General features: G+C 39.4%; 1 protein-coding gene across 6 annotated transcripts in view; it reads left to right on the forward strand.

Moving 5' to 3' along the window:
* Positions 1 to 23,996, forward strand: part of AGK (acylglycerol kinase) — a 103,549-nt gene that overhangs the window by 69,461 nt on the left and 10,092 nt on the right. For all 6 annotated transcript variants that reach the window (XM_077994580.1, XM_077994581.1, XM_077994583.1 and 3 more), the window contains 5 exon segments: positions 925 to 994; positions 13,764 to 13,843; positions 16,819 to 16,876; positions 21,139 to 21,289; positions 21,705 to 21,802. In XM_077994580.1, coding sequence (XP_077850706.1) covers positions 925 to 994; positions 13,764 to 13,843; positions 16,819 to 16,876; positions 21,139 to 21,289; positions 21,705 to 21,802 — 457 coding nt within the window.

A 23,996-nucleotide genomic window follows, 5' to 3' on the forward strand; every position in this document is an offset into this window, starting at 1 on the left:
GTGCAGTTCAGTGATGGAGATTAGGGAAGGACATCCGTCTAGGCTGGCTGGGATAGGCCTCTCTGAGGTGGTGATACTTCAGCTCAGATCTGAAGGAAGCGAATAGCCAGCCATGCGCAGAGACTGCAGACTGTTTCCAGGAGGGGCGGGCACGCTGGGCAAGGAAGTGCTTGGTGTGGGTGCACTCGTTTGCTCTGAGAGACAGCAGTATCTTACTGTGTAGCCATTTGTTGATTCAAAATTTCTTTTGTGCACTATTGTATGTTTATGTGTGTCTAACCTTGGATCTAATAAATGACAAACTCTAGAACTGCTTCTCAGCCTGGCATAGTTTCACTTGTGCTACATGGATGTCAATAGTACATGCCTTTTGATGAATAATTTTTTTAACCTATAGACTTTCCAAATGACTCTTAGAATGTGGATAAGAACAGTCTGTGTTCAAAAGAATCAGCAATTAAAATGAAGCGCATCCTAGTAGTCCTGGAAAATAACAGAAATATGTCTCAGGTTCTGGATTATATTTTGCTAAGATAACTATAACAAGTCCTGCCCTTTAGTTACCCTTCTAGCTGTTAGAGCAAGAATAAATATTGTTTTTGGAAATGCCTGAATTTCTTACAATGAATAAAAAAATGTTATTATTATTTAAGTATCATATTCTCCAATGGTGAACAGGAGTCAAACACAATGTAGAGATTCAGTAAATGTTAAATGAATAAATGATCGGTGTCTTGTATGAACTTCTCCTTGCCAAAGCTTTCTCTTTGAGTCCCTATAAACCACTAGTACTTTGGGCAAGAGGAAGAGAGAGAGAGAGAGAGAGAGAGGTGTGTGTGTGTTTGTGCATGAGTGCATGTGGCAGTGTGGCGGGGGAGATGTTGCCTCTTTTTCACAATATGATCATTTCCTTCTCTCTTTTAGACATATTACTGATGCCACACTTGCCATTGTGAAAGGAGAGACAGTTCCACTTGATGTCTTGCAGATCAAGGTAAATCTTTTCATCACATATTGAAAAAACTGTGAAAGTAATACTCACATTTTAAAGAAAATAAACTGTAGCAGTTCAAATGAGGTCATCATGAAAACAGTAGTTGCTCTTCCATTCCTACCCCAAGTATTAGTCCCCAGAGAAAATTTATTTTTTACCTGTTAATTCTAGTTGTTATCACTAATTAATATGCTTTTGCTCCTATTTTTAAAATGTGGCTAAAAACATATTTACCATTGTAGTCATTTTTAAGTATACAGTTCAGTAGTGTTAAGTATACTTAACTACTTTTTTTTTTTTTTTTGAGAAGGAGTCTTGGTCTGTCGCCCAGGCTGGAGTGCAGTGGCACAATCTCAGATCACTGCAACCTCTGCCTCCCGAGTTTAAGCAATTCTCCTGTCTCAGTGTCCCAAGTAGCTGAAATTACAGGCACCCACCTCCACACCTGGTTAATTTTAACTACTTTTTGATTTATCAGTTTTAGACCTTATCTTTGACCTCTTTGTTTTACAGGCATACCTCATTTTATTACACTTCACCTTATTGCATTTCACAGATATTGTGCTTTTTACGAATTGAACGTCTGTGGCAACCCTGCCCCAAGCAAGTCTACCAGTGTCATTTTTCCAACAGCACGTGCTCACGTCATGACTCTGTGTCACATTTTGGTAATCCTCACGATACCTCAAACTTTTTCATCATTACTATATTGTTACGGTGATCTGTGATCAGTGATCTTTGATGTTACTATTGTAATTGTTCGGGGCACCATGAATTGTGCCCACATATAATAGCAAACTTAATTAAATGTGTGCGTTGACTGCTCCACCAAACAGCCATTTCCCTACCTGTCTCTGTTCCCTCTGACACAACAATATTGAAATTAGGTGAATTAATAACCCTACTTAGCCTCTAAGTGTTCACATAAACAAGAGACACCTGTCTCTCACTTTAAATCAAAAGCTAGAGATGAGGCCAGGCACGCTGGTTCACACCTGTAATTCCAGCACTTTGGGAGGTCATGGCAGGCGGATCACTTGAGGTCAGGAGTTCAAGACCAGCCTGGCCAACATGGTGAAACCCCATCTCTACTAAAAATACAAAAATTAGCTGGGCATTTAAAAAAAAAAAAAGCTAGGAATAGTTATGCTTAGTAAGAAAGGCATGTTAAAAGTTGAGATAGGCTGAAAACTAGGCCTCATGCCAAATAGCCAAGTTGTGAATGCAAAGGAAAAGTTCTTGAAGGAACTTAAAGTGCTACTACACTGAGCATATGAATGATAAGAAAGTGTGGCCCGGTGCAGTGGCTCACACCTGTAATCGCAGCACTTTGGGAGGCCGAGGTGGGTGGATCACCTGACGTTGGGAGTTAGAGACCAGCCTGATCAACATGGAGAAACCCCATCTCTACTAAAAATACAAAATTAGTTGGGTGTGGTGGCGCATGCCTGTAATCTCATGTACTTGGGAGGGTGAGGCAGGAGAATTGCTTGAGCCCGGGAGGCAGAGGTTGCGGTGAGCCAAGATCGCGCCATTGCACTCCAGCCTGGGCAACAAGAGCGAAACTCTGTCTAAAAAAAAAAAAAAGAAAAGAAAAGAAAGAAATTGAAGTAGCCATATTGCTGATATGGAGAAAGTTTTAGTGGTCTAGGTGGAAGACCAAATCAGCCATAACATTCCCTTAAGCCACAGCTAATCCAGGGCAAGGCCCTAACTCTCTTCAATTTTATGAAGGCTAAGTTAAGTGAAGAGGCTGCAGAAGAAACGTTTAAAGCTAACAGAGGTTGGTTCATGAGGTTTAAGGAAAGAAGCCCTCCTCCTAACATAAAGTGCAAGGTGGAGCAGCAATTAGCTGATGGAGAAGGTGCTGCAAGTTATCCAGAAGATCTAGCTAAGATGATTGACAGAGGTACCCGTACTAAACAACAGATTTTCTGTGTAGACAAAACAGCCTTTTATTGGAAGAATGTGCCATCTCAGACTTTCATAGCTAGAGACGGGAAGTCAACGGCTGGCTTCAAAGTTTGGGACAGGCTGACTCTCTTGTTAAAAACTACTGCAGCTGGTGACTTTTAAGTTCAAGCCAGTGCTCATTTACCATTCCAAAAGTCCTAGGGCCTTTAAAAATTATGCTGCATCTACTCTGCTTGTGCTGTGTAACTGGAAGAACAAATCCTGGGTGACAGCACATCTGTTTACAGCATAGTTTACTGAATATTTCAGGCCCACTGTTGAGACCCACTGCTCAGAAAAAACAATTCCTATCAAAATATTACTGCTTATTAACAAGCACCTGACCACCCGAGAGCCCTGATGGATATGTACAAGGAGATTAATGTTTTCTTGCCTGCTAACAGACATTCATCCTGCATCTCACGGATCAACGAAAAATTTCAACTTTCAAGTTTTATTATTTAAGAAATAAATTGTGCACCAAAGGTCATCAATAGATGAACTACAGTCTTGGCAACAAAGTGAGACCCCATCTATAAAAAAAAAAACTTTGTAAAAAATTAGACAGGCATGGTGGTGTGGGCCGATAGTCCCAGCTATCATAGATAGTGCTTCATCTGATGTATCTGGGCAAAATAATTGAAAACCTTCTGGAAACGATTCACCATTCTAGATGCCATTACAAACACTGATGATTCATGGGAGGAGGTCAACATAACAGTGTTAACAGAAGTTTGAAAGATGTTGATTCCAACCCTCATGGATGACTTTAAGGGGTTCAAGATTTCAGTGGAGGAAGGAACTGCAGATGTAGTAGAAATAACAAGAGAACTGGAATTAGAAGTGGAACCTGAAGATGTGATTGAAATGCTGCAATCTTGTAAAATTTGAATTAAGAGTTGTTTCTTATGGATGGGCAAAGAAAGTGATTTCTTGAGATGGAATATACTTGTGATGATGATGCCGTGAACCTTGTTGAAATGACAAAAAAGGATTTAAAATATTATGTAAACTTAGTTGACAAAGCATTGGCAGGGATTGAGAAGACTGACTCCAACTTTGGGAGAATTTCTGCTGTAAGTCACATGCTATCAAACTGCATATATCCTGCAGATACATCTTTCATGAAAGGATGAGTCCGATATTGCAAACTTCATTGCTGTCTTACTTTAAGAAATTGTCCCATCCACCCCAACCTTCAGCAACCACCACCCTGATCAGTCAGCAGCCATCAACATAGAGGCAAGACCCTCCACAGCAAAGAGATTAGGACTTGCCGAAAGCTCAGAGAATTGTTAGCATTTTTAAATTTAGCATTTAATGTTAGCATTTTTTTAAGTTAAGGTACATGCTTTTTTTGACGTAATGCTGTTGCACACTCAATAGACTAGTATAATATAAACATAACTTTTATATGCACTGGAAAACCAAAAAGTTCCTGTGACTCATTTTATTGCGATACTCACTTTATTGCAGTGGTCGGGAACCGAACCTGCAACATCTGTGAGATATATAAGAATTGCTCTCTATCTACGCTCAATATAATTGTATTGCTATTTTTAGTTCCTTTATTTTATTTATTTATTTTTTTTTTTGAGGCAGGATCTCACTCTGTCACCGAGGTTGGAGTGCAGTGGCACGATCATAGCTCATTGCAACCTCAAACTCCTGGGCTCAAGGGATCTTCCTGCTTCAGCCTCCTAAGTAGCTAGGACTACAGACCCACACCACCATGCCTGTCTAATTTTTTACAAAGATTTTTTTGTATAGATGGGGTCTCACTTTGTTGCCCAGGCTGTAGTTCATCTATTGATGACCTTTGGTCCACAAGTAGTTCATCTACCTCATATGGTTGTCTTGAATATTAAAAGAGTTAATAAACAAATATAAAATACTTAGGATAGTGATTTTTACCTGTGTGTATGGTGGCCACCTCTTCCTCTCATGCCCTGCCAAAGGTGAAACTGTTCTCATATCTCATCACCCTATCAGAGTAGCTTGTCTTTTTTTGAATTCATGTTAGTTGGTCATCTTGCAATCTTAGCTCTCTGATAAGCTTTTTTAAAGTTATGATTTTGTAGAGTATCTGGCTTTTTCTCATTTTTAGGGTGGGACAGTGTTCTTTTTTTTTTTTTTTTTTTTTTTTGAGACGGAGTCTCGCTGTGTCTCCCAGGCTGGAGTGCAGTGGCGCGATCTCGGCTAACTGCAAGCTCCGCCTCCCGGGTTCACGCCATTCTCCCGCCTCAGCCTCCGAGTAGCTGGGACTACAGGCGCCCGCCACCATGCCCGGCTAATTTTCTGTATTTTTAGTAGAGACGGGGTTTCACCGTGTTAGCCAGGATGGTCTTGATCTCCTGACCTCGTGATCCGCCCGTCTCGGCCTCCCAAAGTGCTGGGATTACAGGCTTGAGCCACCGCGCCCGGCCTGACAGTGTTCTTTGTACTTTCCTACATGCTAGGGGGGAATAGAATTTCCCATTTTTCTTATTAATTGTGTAATGTTTTCTTACTGATTTATACATGAACTGATGAATTATATTAGACATACATATTTTAAAAAGACTTAGAAGCAATGATACCTAATAGCAGTGATCATATTTGGCACCCAGAAGGTGGCTTTCAATACCATTCTCAATAAAAATAACCAAGGCTCTGTGAAGGGATGGCTTTCACAGGGCAATAACAAGGCAGGAAAGTACTCAAAAGCTGATGGAGATATCACAAAAGATGTAGCCTTCAGGTGTCCTACTCGCCAATTTTGGGACTCTTTGAATATTACAAAGAACAATAATGCTGATGAATCATAATGCCTTAAAAATGAAGAATCCATGAGTTTCCAGTGATATTTCAGGATTGCCAGTTTGTAAACGCAGAAGGAATGATAGAAAATCTCCATTTTAAAAATCACCTGTGTAATAATTGATTGAGGTAGAGATCATCAGTGAATACTAAAACCATTGGATAAAGGATTGTTGGTAAACAAAGTCCACAGTCTCAAAGTATCTCAGATTACTTAATAATTTAAAAGGGAAAATAGACTTTGATAGTGGAGAAATCTAGCATATGTTACTTTAACTGAGTGATCAAACTTAGCATTGCGAATAATGGATACACTGATGTCGTCTGCCTCCTGATGTGATATATTGAGAAGGATATAACATCACCTATGTATTTTGCTGCACAAAGTATTAACTAACTGAATATAATCATGAATAATTAGACAAATCCAAATTCTAAAAACAAAAATTGGACTCATCAAAAACTGGCAATGTCATGAAATCCAAAAGAAGGTAGACAGTCTGTTCAGGATTAAGGAATACTAAAGAAATAATTAACTGCAGTACAAGAGCCTGAATTGGAAAAATGAGAAACAATGGCAATCCATAAAAGGCATTATTGGAACAATTAGAGAAATTTTAGTATAAACTATATCTTAAATATTATGTATTGATGTTAGATTTCTTGAGAGGGACAGTGGTGTTGTGGTTATGTCTGTGTGTGTTCTTGTTCTTAGGAGCTGCATGATGAAATATGTAGTGGTAAAGGGTCATGGGTCTGCAATTTATTAGCAAATTTAACATCACTGGAGAACATATACACACAGATAAAGCTAATGTGGAGGAAATGTTGGCAGTTGGTAAATCTGGGTGAAAGGTATAAATGGTGTTCATTGTACTGTTTAAAATTTGTTTTGGTTTGACACTTTTCCAAAATAACTTTGAGGGTAAGAAGGTCCAGTAGCTATTGTCAATTCTTATCAGCGTTCTCTATTAAAAAATAATTTAAGTCTTAGAAAACAGGTATTCTCACTTGGATAGTAGTTACGTAGTGACTCCTTTTTCATCTAAACTCTTATTTTTTTTCTGGAAAGAGCAAATTCCTAGGAGGGCAGAGCCGCGAAGTTAAATAACCCTATAAACGGTGAGCCCCATGTTCTTAGATTTGTCCTGAAAATGTACCAGCTACATTCAGGATGAACATCTTATATTCATTCAGGTTCCCCGATATTTATGAATGAAGGGTCCTCACTGTGTCATGATTCCAAACTTCAATCCTAAAAAGTTGCTGTTAGTCACATAGAGCTTGCTATAAGTATATTTACAATTGGCGAACCCATGAGCTTGCCTTTTATTTTCTTTTCTTCTCGTGCACTGATGTCTGGACTCGTCACCATGACCTCATTGATCATGATAAAAGTGATTTAAATTGCAGTTGATCTTTTAGCATAAAATAAAGCTACCTTGTTTTCACAACATGGGATGGCTACGCTGAAATTTCAGCCTAGGAAAGGTACTACAGATTGTTATCTATGGAGATATTATTTAAAATACTGTTATTACCAAAGAAGGTGGATCAGGATATATCTCTTCATAACTGAGTGATTTATTCTTTCTTATATATGTGTTAGAAGTAATCCATCCCAGAGTATCTGAGATTTAACTGGAAATTCTTGCTGTGCTTTGATTGATTGATTGATTGATTGATTGAGATGGAGTCTCACCCTGTAACTCAGGCTGAAGTGCAGTGGTGCAGTCTTGGCTCACTGCAACCTCCACCTCCCAGGTTCAAGCCATTCTCCTGCCTCAGCCTCCTGAGTAACTGGGACTACAGGTGCGCACCACCACACCCAGCTAATTTTTGTATTTTTAGTAGAGACAGGGTTTCACCATATTGGTCAGGCTTGTCTTGAACTCCTGGCCTCGTGATACACCCACCTCAGCCTCCCAAAGTGCTGGGATTACAGGCGTGAGCCACTGGGCCCGGCCTGTGCTTATATTTAAACGTCTCTTATCTCCTTTATGTTTTTCTTTGAAATATATTGATTTTGTGAATTGATGAAACCAGTATCAAATTTACCACAGGCTCTGTGTATTGATGACACAACCCAGAAAGAAAACTCTGAAAATCAGTTCCTAGAAAATGTGGTACAACAGTCTCTACTCTGGTTTCTGAGGAACCCAACTAAGTTGGATACATTTTCTTTTTCCTTATTTTCTGAAAATTAATTTCAGAATATGGGGAAAAAGATCATAGACAAAGCCTTGTACTATAAGCATTATAGCTAAAGCCTGATACCACATTTTTCTTCTTTCAAAGAACAATCCAACCTTATCAAACATATGTCTGACGATTCTCCAAAGATAAAAGAAATAGTTCTTGGAAACAATAATGCCTTCTATTTAGCTTTTAGATTGTTCAATCTGTGTTCACATTTCACTTGAATCTCCCGCTCAGTGAGGAAGTTGAGGTGAGATTCGTATCCTCCTTTGACAGGTTAGGGAAAAAAGAATCCTTTGATTATGACGAGTTGTGCTGGAGATGTAACTAGAATTGAGATTTCCTTTCTTATAGTCCGTTGGTTTTTCCACTTAACTGCTTCGTCCAGGTGGCGTCATACTTGGCACCATTCCATGATTTTTGAAGGGCAGTTTTTCCCATATAGACATCTATAATGCCTGATACTTGACTTTAAAGTAGTTACTGGGAAGGTTTATAGAATTCTTTCTAGCTTTTTCTTTTTGTTTTTTCAACTAGATTCTTAAGACCCTCCCAACCCAGAACCAAATGAGGCACAGAGGGGAGTTCGTGGGGACTTAGAACCTTTCCCTTTTCCCTGCTTGCCATTCCTGGCTAATTACATGGACTCCTCCTTTTTAGACCCTGGCCTTGATCATTCTCTTAAGATGATGCTTGAAGCTGCTTCAGGACTCCTTTAGAACATCTTCTACTTTCTTTATCTAGGATCCCTGAAATTTCCAGATTAGGCATCTATCTAGTTTATAGGACTTGCTTTCTTTTCGGTGTTCTTTAAGCATTTATTCCAACCTGCTCACTCCATTATTTTCTTCCATAAACCCTAGGCCATTTTCTCCCAGGGATTTACTCTTTCTAGAGAAGTCTGTGAATTGGGGCAGCACATCTCCTTGGCTGTGGAGATCTGCCTGTGTGCTTGTTTTTCTTTTTGTCTTTGTTTACTGACCCAACCATCTCAAAAGTTGGCTGCCTACCCAGATCTTTAGTGGGTTAAGATATAGCGGGACTTTGTCTATTATTGGCTTCTACTTTGTCCATCTGACCTTGCTTACTTTTTCTGTGTTCATGTGTACCCCAACAGGGACTAGTCTCTCCATGGCTGGTCCTCAGGCCTCTTCTGAATCCTGACAGTCCTCTGCCCATCTGGAATACTAATTCTCTAGATCTGCTCACACATATTCTGCCTTGCTTGCCCATTTCCTGTTATCCAGAGCCATTCTCACCTTTTGCTAGGACACAGCACTCCACATCAGTGGAACTTTGGGGTCACAAGGTTTTTTATTTAATTCTAACGGAATGTTCCTAAAAATTCTTCCCCCAAGATGAAGAAAGAGAAAACAGGGTTAGAGGATCAGTCGGCAACCCTCAGTACTTAGCACTTCTTCCTCACACTGCATGCTTTAGAGCAGCATTTACCAAGAAATATTAATTATACAAAAGTGTCCTCCCAAAGAAGGGTTGCACAGTTGACAACTTAGGAAAGCTGTATATTGTGCCTCCTCCTTTGGAAATGTGTAATGTACATTAACATAGTAAAGACTCGAAGAAGAACTGCAGTAAACGTAACTTGCTTCAAACCAAATAAGTTTGGTATTTTCCAATTTATTTCACCATGGAATCTTCTGTCATCAGCAGCAGCAGCAGCATCCTCCTCAGACATAACACTTGTTAACATGTTATGAAACATTTGGGGAAATGATGCTATAGATATATACTGTTATTTCTCTCCCTTAGACTAGAATCACTTTCTTCTCTCCTTTATCTTCTTTCCAGTTCTTTCCAACCTCCTTTAATCTAGGTACCTTGTTTTTTAATTGCTGGCCAAATAGTGCAAAGTTTGCAGTTAGATAGGAGGAATAAGTTTTGAGATCTGTTGCACAGCAGGGTGACTATAGTTGATAATAATGTACATTTAAACATAACTAAGAGAATAAACTTCAAATGTCTCACCACAAAAAAGGATAAGTAAATGAGGTGATGAATATTTAATTAGCTTGATTTAATCATCCCACATTGCATACACATGTCAATCACATTGTACCCCATAAACATATACAAGTGATTTATCAATTAAAAATAATAATAATTTATGTTTTGTTTTAAAATTTATATTTTCCTTGACCATCCATCTCCTTAGCTTCCCCCACCCATTGCGCAGTTGTACCTACTTCCATGATACTCAATAGGTATCTCAATATAAATCAGAAGCCTGGTATATGGAAACTTACCACACTATTATACTTACTTAGCAATTTTGTTAAGGTGAAGGCATTAAGTGGGATTTAATTCAGACAATATTTGATTCAGTTCTAGATGACAGAATTAAGAGGGACACTGACAAACAACAGAGGGGGCTGGGTAAACAAGATAATGAGGCTGTAAAATCATGGCGGAACAACAGAAAGACTAGACGTTTAGCTTGGAGAGCATAAAGGCTAGGGAGGGAATGTAAGCACTTCGAGGCAGGGAGTGTGTTAGTGTGTTCACCTGTGTGTCTGCAATTCCCAGCACCATGCTTGGCTGAGTAGGGGTTCCATCAATACTGAGTGGATGAGTGAAAACATATCTGTCTTCAGATACATGAGAGGTGACGTTTGTGAAATTCCAGTGAGGGTAGGGATATTTTTGGCTCACGTAAAAGCTTTATGAGGTTATTCTGTCACCTCATTTTATGATATATTTAATCATATTTAAATAATTTTAAAATTTTATGTATTTATTATAAATTTTATTTACTGTTGGCCACTCACTGCTAGCAGGTGAGGATACAGTGGTGATAGCCCCTTTATACACTCACAGAAGATAATGTAGAGAAGGTTGTTTTAGTATTAAGCAAAAGATGACCTTGTTTTCAGAGGTAGAAGCCAATGTTCAAAAGTTAAGTGACTTGCCCGGGATCACTTAGGTATTCTGTGAGGATTCTCACTTCAAAACAATTGGTTTACGTTATTATACCATTTTATAAATCTTTAATGGTCAGCATGTAACATTCCTAAGAAATAATACAGTCTTTAAATGATCACTTATACTTTGATAAAATCATCACTTATTTCACCCCAAAATTCTAGAGTCATCTTTTGACTCCCCCATTCAGGCAGGAAGTCATGTTGGTTCTATCTTCAAAATATATCAAAAATCAAGCATTTCTTCTTGCCTCTGTTCTTACCACTCTGGTCCCAGCTGCCTTCATCTTTTGTCTGGATCATTCCAGGAGTCCTCTAACTCTTATCATTCCCTCTCCCCTTGCCTCCCTACAATCTGTTGTCAGCACAACAGCCAGTGTGTGGTCAGGAGTTAGAGCATGTCACTTCTCTGCCCAGAGCCCATCAACAGCTTCCCATCTCTGAATAACACCGAAGTCATTCAGAGTCCTTCAAGGCCAAACACAGTCCAGTCCCTGTGACCTCTCTGGCCTCATTTGGATTTCTCATGTACTTCAGGTCTCTGTTCAAATGTTACTGTATCATTGATATCCTCCATCACCTCCTCATGTTAGTAAGCAATCCTGGGCATGGTGGTTCACACCTGTAAGCCCAGCACTTTGGGAGGCTGAGGCAGGTGGATCATCTGAGGTCAGGAGTTGGAGACCATCCTGGTCAACAGGGTGAAACCCCGTCTCTACTAAAAGAATATAAAAATTAGCCAGGCGTGGTGGCGTGCACCTGTAATCCCAGCTACTCAGGAGGCTGAGGCAGGAGAATCACTTGAGCCTGGGAGGCAGAGGTTGCAGTGAGCCGAGATCACCCCACTGTACTCCAGCCTGGGGAACAAAGTGAGATTCTGTTTTGAAAAAAAAAAAAAAAAAAGGCCGGGCGCGGTGGCTCAAGCCTGTAATCCCAGCACTTTGGGAGGCCGAGACGGGCGGATCATGAGGTCAGGAGATCGAGACCATCCTGGCTAACACGGTGAAACCCCGTCTCTACTAAAAAAAAAAATACAAAAACTAGCCAGGCGCGGTGGTGGGCGCCTGTAGTCCCAGCTACTTGGGAGGCTGAGGCAGGAGAATGGCGTAAACCCGGGAGGCGGAGCTTGCAGTGAGCTGAGATCCAGCCACTGCACTCCAGCCTGGGTGACAGAGCAAGACTCTGTCTCAAAAAAATAAAATAAAAAATAAATTTAAAAAAATTAAAAAAAAAAAAAGCAAAATAAAAAAGTCCTCCTTCCCCTCAATGTCTTTGGGCTGTTTTTTTATCCCACTCTCTCTGCTTCCTACTGTTTCTAGCTACTTTATTGTTGGTACATAAAGGAATGATTAGAGAAAAATGTTTTTCCTTACCATCCCCTCTTGGTTGCTGATGCCCCTGTGCTGGCTGTCTTATGGGTTCATGTGTGAATTCTTTGGGATTCCTCCCCATGGCATACATAGTTTTCTGATGTTAGAGATCTGTTCTAGCTCTGCCTTTTTCAACTTCCTGCAGACAGCATCCAGGCTTTGCTCTCTCCACAGCTTCTGACTGCTTGGATACTATCATCCCTGGGCTAGGCTCTTAGATGGGATACTGTCAAGATGACTCAAAGGCCTGTTATCTTCCACAGTATCCACTGGGCACCCAGAAAACTAATATGTCCTTGCTGTACCAGCCAGTGAGTTGCTGCACGTTCTCCTTTTTTCTCTGCCATTTCTCTCTGGTTCCCTTGTCCCTTGCTAAAGCAGGTACAGAGAGTGAAAATGCAAGTCTACTGCACCTGCAGATCCTCGACAAAGGGATGAGAGGCCAGCGTCCTTCCCTTGCAGGCTTCTTTTATTGTGTTTGATTCTCCTAGAAATCTCTTTGATTCTCCTAGTCATTCCAAAGCAAATGATTTGCTTTTGGCATAGTGGAAAAGGGAGTGAAAGTGGCTTTGGGGGAAGCGCTCTTTCCCTTGCGGAGAAGACAGCACGCTTTCTCTCGGCAGCGACTTGCACTGCCAAGGATTTACCTCCAGTTGCTACTCTTCTGCTTGCACTGGCTGTGGTGGGAATCAATTGGTTCTGCCCGCTTTTAGCAACTTCTGTGGAGTCTTCTGTAGCATATGGTGGCTCTCTTTAGAGTGTGGGGGCACTGGGTGCCTGTCAATTTTCAGCTCTTAGACTTTAGATGAAATTCTGAGCTACAGGAAAAATTCCATTTAGAATCCTGGTACCTAGATTATTGATAATTTTTAAGGAAGATTCAGGGTGGAGTATAAACTCTTAGGGACATTGGCTGTATTGTGTATTTTTTCTATATGTTGCTTAATTCACTGATTTATTAGAAATTCACTGATTATAATATGCAGTATTTGGCCATAAAACATTGGACTAACTCCAAATCACTTTTTATTTTGACTTTTTCTAGCACATATTTGACTGTATTTTCAGATATTCAGGTGAAACATTCTAGAGTACCAGGATTCTGATCTCACTTGAGAGCTCTTGATCCTATAAGGAAAATGCAGGCTTAAGTTATCTTTGCCTTGGACAAGTACAGGAAAGAAATTCTAGCCGACCTGACTACTGATTGGTTCAAGAAGTAACATAGTTAGTACTCCCAAATTTACAGTCCAAAGTATGACAGTAGGTTCCCCTGCCAGCAGATTCATGAAACCTGATGTGTAAAACTTCCCTTCATTTACAGTGTGGCTTATTCAAGTATTTTTACTGAGCACTCACAGGGTTAATGTCTTTAATGTTTGAGCAGACTTTTTAGAATTTTGGTTTGATGAAAAGTAGGCCATGAACATTTGCTGAGTGCTCACATGTGAAGAGTTCCAAGTGACTGATTGTAATCATGAATTTAAATGAAATGTGTTTAACTTCCAGGGTGAAAAGGAACAGCCTGTGTTTGCAATGACCGGCCTCCGATGGGGATCTTTCAGAGATGCTGGCGTCAAAGTTAGCAAGTAAAGGATTACTATATTGATGTGTGATTTTTTTAAAAAAAAATCTTATTCTGTCCCTGCCTTTCAGGTTTTAACTCACAGAGATCTTCTGGGAATAAATTTGGTGGGTCTTGAGGTTGAATTATGTGTGAATAATGGAGGTAGGAACAATCAGGTAGAAGTTTATGTCCTATATGCAGAAAGGCTGGGGAAGGTTGCAGCTTCCTCAACATTAGCTGGGCAGTAGCTGAAGAGGAGAAGGGTATGTCTCTATTTTTAGGCACAATATTTGAGCATAGGTTAGGCTCAAGCTAGGCTGTAGGGAGAACTGGATTGCCAGTCATTCTGCAGCTGCTTAGCTGGCTACCAAGTGGAAGGGACTGCCTGGGCTACAGCCTGACGGCGCTGTTGCAGTCGGACAACTTTTCCTGAGAGGTATGTTTGTGAAGGCCTCGCAGATTGGAAGACCACAGGCCGCTGCTCTTAGAGGAGGAAGAAAGGCGGCGCCTGGCTGTGCCGTGAGGTGGGAGAAACAGGCCTGCTGAGGAGCTGATGAGAGGGCCAGCACTGGGTTTTCATGGGAATTGACTTATTTTTGGAGAATCCATTGTGTGCGGTGAAACTCTTGGCTTGGAGAGAGGGTGTGTTGTGTTCCATCTGCTGTGGAGAGGTAAAGTTAGGCAAGGGCTTGCTGAGCAGGACTAAAGGGGACACCGTGTGAGATTTGCTTCATACCTGGTGGGTGGTATTTTCTCTTTACTTTTTCTTAAAATCGAGGGCTTACAGTTTGAGTATAGTTTAAATGAATTGTGGTTGATCTCACACATAGCTCTCAAGAAATTGCTCTTTCACTTGATAGGCCAGCCTGCCATGCTTTTTTTTTTTTTTTTTACAGAAATTTCTCTCACTTGTTTCACTTTATTATTCTTGCTAATGAGATTCCTGACAGTGCAATGTCAAAAGAGAGACATTACCATATTATATTACATGTTGCATTCTGAAGTATTTCGCATCTTTTTATTTGCAAGTGTGCCATGATTATGGGGTTCCACAAATTACCTTGTGTTTGATCTGAAATCTCAAATCCAGCAGCTCACCAAGTGAAACTGCTTAGCTTTCCCTAAAAAAGTCTGGTTAGGACAAATTGCTTTCCAAAATGTGTTAAGCAACAGTAAAGCACAGTACAGGTCAACACTTTCAGGGCTACTTTATATACTTGCCCCATATCTTGGTTGGTTTCTGAACAAAGAATTTTAAAATTCTGATTGTCATTACGTGCTGCCTTGGCTAGGCCCATCCGCTGAGTTGCTCTTTGTATTAAGAAAGAAATGGTAGAGATAGGAGAAATCATTTCCTAGCTGGCTATAGAAGACTACAAGACAGTGGCAAAATGTACTATTGGTAGAGATGAAGGAAACTGAGGAATATGTAGAAGGTAACTGCCTGAGTTGAGATGACCTTCTACTTGGCTAACTAGGGAAAGAAGCAAACTATAAAGGAAATTTTAAAAAAAAAAAAAAAATCAGATGATCAGGGCCTCATTAGTAGTAGCACAATATCAACCTGAATAATAATTTAGAATGTTTCTGCCTTCCCTCTTGGATTATATCTAAGCTCTTTGTCTGTTATTCCAGGCCCAACTTTCTCTGTCATCACCCCTAATTATGAAATTATGCATCTTTACTTCTAAGCTTTTCCCTCTTTCTCTGGCTGTTTTCCTGTTTCCCATACTCTAAGTTTTGTACCCTGACTTTATTCTGTGCCATTCATTTTATAAGCATGGCTGCTCCAATGATTTTAGGCCCTTAATGATTTTTTGTCTCTTTTTGATTCCCCTTACCAATAAGCAGTGATCAGTTTATGCTTTTCTGTATAGTCATTCATTGTTTGCTTTTACTTATTTGGGTCTTATTTTCTCAAATCATAAGCTCCCAAAGAGGGAAATTTATACTTTATATTTCTTCTGTTTCCTCCACATTCATAGTGGATGCTAAATAAATGTATATGATCAGAATCAATAGAGAGCAGTTAATGGTGAGTGATTTGTTAACAGAGATAAGTTTTAAGAGAAGAATCTACTTTATGCCATTTTCTAATTCCGATTAGGTGTCTTCCTCTCTCCAGTAGCTTTTATGTATTTAGCAATAAGCAATAGATTCTCGTTATTCCCAGATTTAACATTTGCCATTTTGAAGCTGTATAACAGGAGTCATGTGAAATTATGCTGGTTTGCACATTTTAATTGAGTGTGCATATGTGCGTTTGTGTGAGAGGACATGGTGTACAGGATCTAGTCATTTAGCTTGGGATCAGCACATCAGAGCATGCAGTGTCTGCATCTTCGTGTGGCTGCATCATCCTTTACTCATAGCCCTTTTGAATGTACACTTGACCCGTTGTATCCATAGATGTAAACAAATGCAGAGAGAAAATATTTAGGGAAAAAAAAATTCCACAAAATTCCAAAAAGCAAAACTGGAATTGGCTGCACACCGAGTACTGTGTTGAATCCGTGCAAATGAAGTGATGTGTAGGCATCGTATTAAGTGTTATAAGCAATGTAGAGTTGATTTAAAATATACAAGAGAATGTACATAGATTATGTGGAAATATGCCATTTTCTATCAGGGACTTGAACATCTGCAGACTTTGGACTGAGGGACAACTGTATACCGAACTGTATTCTATGGCTTAAAGGATGTGTTTAAAGGATGTTGTGAATTTAGTGACTCAGGGAGCCTGGTTATATATCTCTCATAAATTGCAAGGATCTTTACTGTATAACTAACTAATTACATATAACTTGACAAGGCATCGAAATGTGGATTTAAAATTGGATGTAATACTCTTTTATACTAAGCCATAACCTCCTAGCTACCAGAATAGCCACTCATAGCAGAGATGTAATTCTAATGTATTGTCTGCCATGAATGGTATCTATCACATGATAGTTCTTTTGATATTCTTATCAGATTTTTATCTTGGTCTTTTCACAGGTACTGGTATCTTGGGCCTCTAAAAATCAAAGCAGCCCACTTTTTCAGCACTCTTAAGGTAAATGTGATTTACAATGTAGATATTTGCTGTGTTATTTTGTTGTTTCTCTGTAATGCAAATATTTGGTATATTTTTTTAATTCCTTGCTACAGATGAATGTGGCATGCTTCAACACTAAAACAGGGCATGTTTGATTAAGTATAAATACAAAAAGCATTCCTGTTTTGATAAGCAGTCACCCCTCATCTACCAACTCATTCCCTCTACTTCCAAACCCATATTTAATCTCTCGTTAGCATTCTAATTCCCTTTGCTATTAATTCACTCTCTTGCCAGACAGACCTTGAACATAACGCCCTATGTCCCACCGATTATTTGTATGCTTGTCTATGTTAGTACCTGGAAATGAATTGAAGATTTGCATCTGAATATGTAATATCTAATTGTACAGGTTTGTGTTTATATCAGTAGGTTTCAAACTATACTAGCTAAGTATGGGTGGTGGTGACTGTATTGGAGAGTATAGGTATGGAACATTTCCATTACCAGAAAAAGTTTTGTTGGGCAGTGCTACTCTATATGATACAATAGAAAATACTGGCATAGAGAAAAGCCTAACAACTTTTATTAGTGAAAATGCTAATAGAAAAGTCATCTTTACCTGTGGACTACAGACTATATTCAGCTTTTATGCAAATCAAAATGGTATATTCACAGTTTGGCTAGCCAGTCTGAAAATTGGCAGATGGGGTTGGAATGTAGTGAGAAGTTTGGTTCTAATGTTAATATTCAGAGTTATTGAGTGTTTTTCTAATTATAAAAGTAATACATGTGGAAACATAGCTTCTTTTACCTTTTAAACTTTTGGAAAACATAGCTTCCTTTACCTTTTAAAAAAATTCTGGCTGGATTAAAAAATTAAATGTAAAACCCTAAAATCACTAGACTACTAGAAGTAAATGTATATAATTTTAAAAATGAACTTGGCAGGGCAAGGTCTTTATATACCAAGGGCAAACTGGATTAGTAAAATCGGTTACTCCTCGAGGGAATAATTTCATTGGTGGAGTTCTGAGTGCATTTAGGAAGAAACAGAGTAGCTACATATTTAAATGGAATATAAACTGTTTCCACCGTTTATTCAGCAAACAGTTGTTGATATATGCTTGGGATACAAAGTCACATGAGACAGGTTTCCTGCCCTCAGTAGAAGTATTCATATGCTGGGAGGGAAGTGTAAGCAAATCAGCAGTTAGGCCAGTGCTGTGAGAGACAGATAGAAAGACTAAGACGGGAGCAGAGAGGAGGGGCATCTCAATCTAGTGAGGGTCGGGAAATCTTCCCGGGGAGGTGACACTTACACTAAATTTTGAAACATTTAAAGGCTGTGTGAAGTCACAGTGGTGTGACATGGCCCTTAATTATGATTAATGCAGTAAAATGGCAGGAAGTGAAGCCAGTGGGTTAGGTAAGGGCAGGTTATGGCAGGGTTTGATGTGCAATTTGACTTTTATCCTTAAAGCAATGGGGAGTTATTGAGTCTTAAGCAGAGGCATGACATGAGCAGATTTGCATTTTAGAAAAATTGTTTTTTTCTAAACAGAAAAACAGATAGGATGTAGGTAGCTCAAGTCAAGGACATTAGATAGAATATTGTTAAAGTAGTCAGGTGGGAAGTAACATATAGACTAAGGAGGTAACAGTGAGTATTGACAGTAGAAGACGGATTAAAGAACTGTTAAGTTAGAACCTCAAAAGTCAGAAGAATATAGGATTATCAGATTTCTGGTATGAGGGACTAGAGTTTGGTAATTGGAGTTTTCCACTGATGTTGATAATACTAGAGTGAAGAGAGATGAAATTTTCAGTTTAATCTATGTAGAGTTAACATACCTGTGGTACAGACAAGCAAAGATAAAATTGTGATTTAGGTCTGGAATTCAGCAGAGAGGTCTGGGCTACAGAAACAGATTCAAATGTCATAAGTGTGTGAGCGGTGTTGAAACCATGGGTTGGGTGAAATTACCATTCAGTACAGATGCCAGGAATATCCCTAAGGGACATAAACATTTAAAGAACTACCAGAAATGACTGAGAAGTGCTAAGAGAAAATGCAGGAGAGAATACTAACATAGAAGCCAATAGAAGAGAGAATTTCAAGAGAAAAGTAAGAGTTTCAAGAAGCAAAGGCAAAGACTTTAAATATACAGACAAGAGAGTATCCATCGAATTTGGCAGCCTCCAAAAGCTGGGCAGCCTCCAAAGTGTGGTGGCTGAAGCCTGGTTGAAGAAAGTCGAGACATAAAAGTGATGTAAAGAAGTGGAGATGGCAAGGACAGGCTACTCCTTCAAGAAACCTGACTTTGAAGAGAAGGAGATAGGGAAGGCAAAAGCTGAGAGAAACATGGGATCAATATGGAGTTTTTAAAAGTGGAGAATATCCTTGTGTTTCTAGACTGAAGAAAAAGAAAAGAATGTGAGGAGGTGAGGAGAAGGGAGACAGAAAGCATGACTGAATTGGCAAAATCCAAGAGCAGGTAGAAGGGTGTGGGATCCAGAGTCCTGGATTGTCCCTGGACAGGAGAAGGGACACCTTTTTTCATTGATACAGGAGAGGAGTAAAGGGTAGGTCCAGATAAAAATGAGATTAGAGAAAGTTAAGGTATTCTCACTGACGTCCCTGATATTCTCACTGAAGTATAGGAAGCAGTCATCCTGTCAGAAAGGCGGTGGGTAGTGGTATGGGGGATTCTGAAGAAAGATGAATGAAGGAGGAGGCTTAGGATTATCAAGTAGCATTGAAGACCTGAGGCTAACGATTTGTAGACACGAATGCTCCTTTGGGTGACTGCTTTTCCCCATATTAGTACTCAGCAGGAGTATCATTTTCTCCTCTAGTAATACTGAGCCATGATGTAAGAGTACAGGAACTTAGTGACAAGGCTGATCCAGAATTGGGGCTTTCTAGGACATATTGTAGAAGAATAAAGACACAGGAGAGCCTGGAGTAAGTGGAAAAAGAAAGCGATTGAAAAGTAATGGACTATCAGTTTGGCACTGAGGGAAAATGAGTGGTCAGGGAGTAGAATCCTCAGTGTGATTGAAAACTTGGGGCATTTAGGTCTTCAGAGGCCCACAATAAAACCCCTCTCTTCCTCTTTTTAGTTTGAACCAAGGTATGAAAACAAATGTAGGAACTAGGCAGATGAAGATCAAAACGTCAGCTTTATAAATGTCAGCAGGAGTGGAGGACAGAGCACAGATACGTGGTCTCTATCTGATCTCCTAATACTGTGAACTGAAAGTATCCACTGAAACAGCTCCTTCAGGGCAGAGACCACCACAAGAAGCTAATTTTCACCACATAAAAATTAGAAGCAGTGAATGTTTGAGACAAGGACAGCTGCTGTCAGAGAGAAAAAGGAAGGGGCTGGATCCATGCATTGGTCCTTCTAGACTCGGGGAGGAGTAAGTGGTGGAGTGAGAGAAGCCAGTGTTGCTACTGTTTTGTAATTCACCACCTGGAAACTTGAGAACAGGGAAGCATTTCACCCTAAGAGACACAATGGGCACAAAAGAATCAACCAGAAGAATATGGGATGTGATTAGAGGGTAGGATCTCAGAGTTTTAGATTTCCAAAGTGAAATAGTTCTGGGTGACATTAGGGGCCAGGATGTGGCCATGGAAATGGGTGGATGTGGTGAATTGGAGGTGATGTCAAGGGCTGAGAGGCTAGGGTATGGTTTTAATTATTCATGCGGTCAGGATGTGATCCAGGCTGACACTGGACTTGGGATGCCAGGACGCAGAAGACAAAAAAAAAAAAAAAAAATAGAGTGTGAGGGTGATGGGCTTTGAAGCAGAAGTGAGAAGCCTTGGGCTGGATTGTGAGCCTGGGCTAAACCATTCTGTCCTGTGTGTGGAATAAGATTCCAGAAGTGAGGTAGGTACTTGATGCAACTGGATTTCCTCAGTTTCATTTTGCATCACCATCTGTAAGCCAAAGATGAATTTATTACAGATGACCCTATGTTCATTCACCCTCCTTTTGGACAAGTGTAAATGGTGGTGGTTAGTCCATTTTAGGGGGAGCAGTGGAGGCAGTACTTGCTGAATTCATGGTTTTTAAGATCTAGCTTTAAGAGGAAAAGAAAGCTTGAGGATTCCATGCTCCAAATTAGCATTCCATCCAGTGAGAGGAGATTATTAATTCACTTTCTAGCAGGTATAAAGAGACAAATAAATAACCTTTACTGAGAGAAACTCCCAGAGTGGAATTGTATATGCCTAAGAAAATTTTCTCTCTCCACATTAAAAGGAGTGGCCTCAGACTCATCAAGCCTCTATCTCATACACGGGACCTACAGAGAGACCTCCCACTGAACCAGAGGAGACCCCTGTACAAAGACCTTCTTTGTACAGGAGAATATTACGAAGGCTTGCATCCTACTGGGCACAACCACAGGATGGTGAGCAATGTGGCGACTGAGGATTGGAGGGCCCTGGTCAGTTTAGGAGTGCCCTAAAGTAGACCTCCAAAATCAGTTTGAGAGACTTAACTAGAGCAGGAGAAGCCTTTCAGGAATCACTGAATTGATCCTTCTGTGTGCCATCAGAGCATGCCCAAGCAATGTGCCATCAATGGGCATAGCAGTCTCTGTGCACAATCTTTCTGTTAATGTGACTGCTTTTGGTAGTGATGTTTTAGGCACAGAGATGCCATTTTTACCTCTATGTATAAGAAGCATGAAATAAATAAAATGAAGGCAAAGAGTCAGCAGAAAGGCTTGAGAAACTGAGCTGAGCAGCTAGCAGCTAGCCGTCCGTGGTGGGTGGTTAAATGTTAATGGAAGAAACTGACCTGTATCTAATGGATTCCCACAGCCCTTTCCCAAGAGGTGAGCCCAGAGGTCTGGAAAGATGTGCAGCTGTCCACCATTGAACTGTCCATCACAACACGGAACAATCAGCTTGACCCGACAGTAAGTGTGCTTTTTTATTAGAAAAGCATTTGGTACCTAAGAAAAGTGACAACAGCTATAGAATGCTCCCACTAATTCAGTTATTTTTATTTTTACCCTGTGGAGATAGAGAGGGCAGGGTCAGGGGAAAGAGGATGCGGTGTGCCTTTAAGGAATAACAGCAATGAGGAGAAGCTGCCACCTGCAGGAGTGGCATAAATGCTTCTGGGGCTCTGATCACATGTTCTGCTCATTGCTTAATTGGCATTCAGAGAACTTAGGGCAAGAGGGCTTTAGAAATGCAAATTAACTATTCCCATTTGTCACTGGAAAAAAATTGTGGAATTTTTACTTGAGTAAATATCCACGATTTTCGTGACTACTAAATATGTCAAATTAGATCCTCAGGAGAAAAATACCCACACACATACATCTGTATCTATATCTACATGTGATTTATTTAGGCCCAATCTATAGGTATGCACTATCCCATATGGTAGCTATTAGCCACTTGTGGTTAGTTAAATTTAAATTAATTAGAATTAAATAAAATGGAAAACTTAGTTCCTAAGTCACACTCACCACATTTCAAGTGCCCAACAGCCATATGTGGCTAGTAGCCACCATATTGGAAATCACAGGTATACAGCCTGTCTGTCAGTGCAGAAGGTTCTGTTGGGTGGTCCTGCTGTAGAAAATACATCCGAAAGTATTGAAATAAAGCAGGCATTGGCAAACTGGTCTGCCACCTGTTTTGTATAGCCCAGAAGCCAAGAATCTTCTAATTTTAAATGATACAAAGAAAATCAAAAGAAGAATAATTTTTGTGAACAGAAAAATATGTAAAATTCAAGTTTCAGTATCCATAAATAAAGTTTTATTGGAGCACAGCCATATTCATTCACAAATACATTGTCTGTGGCTGCCTTTGTGCTATAGGGGAGAGCTGAGTAGTTGTGACAGATTGTATGGCCCAAAGCCTAAAATGTTTATTATCTGGTCACTTACAGAAAAAGTTTACTGACCCTGGTATAGAGAAAACCTTGGTAATATACCAATAGGAAAGTAATTGTTAACTGGACTAACTACATTCAGCTTTTATGCAAATTAGTCTGTTCACAGTTGTCTAGGCCAGTCTGAAAATTAGCAGATGGAGTTGGAATGTCGTGAAAAGTTTGATTCCAATATTAATAGAGTGATAAGTTTGATTCTAATATTAATATTCAGAGTATTGAGTTGTTTTCTAATTATGAAAATAATACATGTCCATTGCAAAACATTTGGAAAACATAGCTCCCTTCATCCTATAAAAAAATTCTAGTTTGATTAAAGAACTAAATGTAAAATAATAAAATGATTAAAGTATTAGGGTAAACGGCACATGTTTATACCTATGTAACAAGGCTGCACATCCTGTGTATGTACCCCTGAACTTAAAATAGAAGTTTGAAGTTAAAAAAGTATTAGGGTAAAATCTAAGTGATTATCAGTATAAACTTAAGGAGGACAAAGTCTTTCTAAGCATGACATTTAAGGCAAAAATCATACTGATGCATTTGTCTTTTTATTTAAAAAGATATTCTAAACTTTTAAATGACATATTGGGAAAAGTATTATCATGTGATAGACCAGGAATTCACTTTTCTTGTAACAAGCTCTTAGGATAAAGCAATAAGAAATGGGCAAAGGACTAATATAAAAAGTGAGCAAGGGGTAAGAATAGAAAATTCATAAAAGAAATAAGCATTTGAAAAAATAGCTTATATTTGCTATTTACTACATGCTAGGCACTGTCCTAAGAATTTTACATAATATTATGTAATCCTTATAGGTAAATATATTTATCTGCATTTTGTAGGTAAGGAAACAGTGATTTCGGCAAAGAAATACAAATTAAAATAGTAACATTGAATTGTCATGACTAAAAAGCATGTTATAGGTTAAAAGCTTGGTGGTGTGTGTTTGTGATGGGAATATAAATTGGAACATCCTATCTCAGCAACTGGGTATAGTATCTATGAAGTGTCTAAAATATATGCATACCTTCGGCCCTATCAGGTGTATTTCTAAGAATTTATCCTACTGAAATAATCTGATGAATACATAATGTAGGCAGTCCTTTTTTACATAATGGAAATTGAAAAACACTGGTGAAAGTGGATATATGAATGCTAAAAAAAAACAAAACAAAAAATTCTGTTCCAGAGGAATTTAA

This window comes from Macaca mulatta, chromosome 3 (genome assembly GCF_049350105.2).
Source record: "Macaca mulatta isolate MMU2019108-1 chromosome 3, T2T-MMU8v2.0, whole genome shotgun sequence".
In the NCBI taxonomy this organism is placed as follows: domain Eukaryota; kingdom Metazoa; phylum Chordata; class Mammalia; order Primates; family Cercopithecidae; genus Macaca; species Macaca mulatta.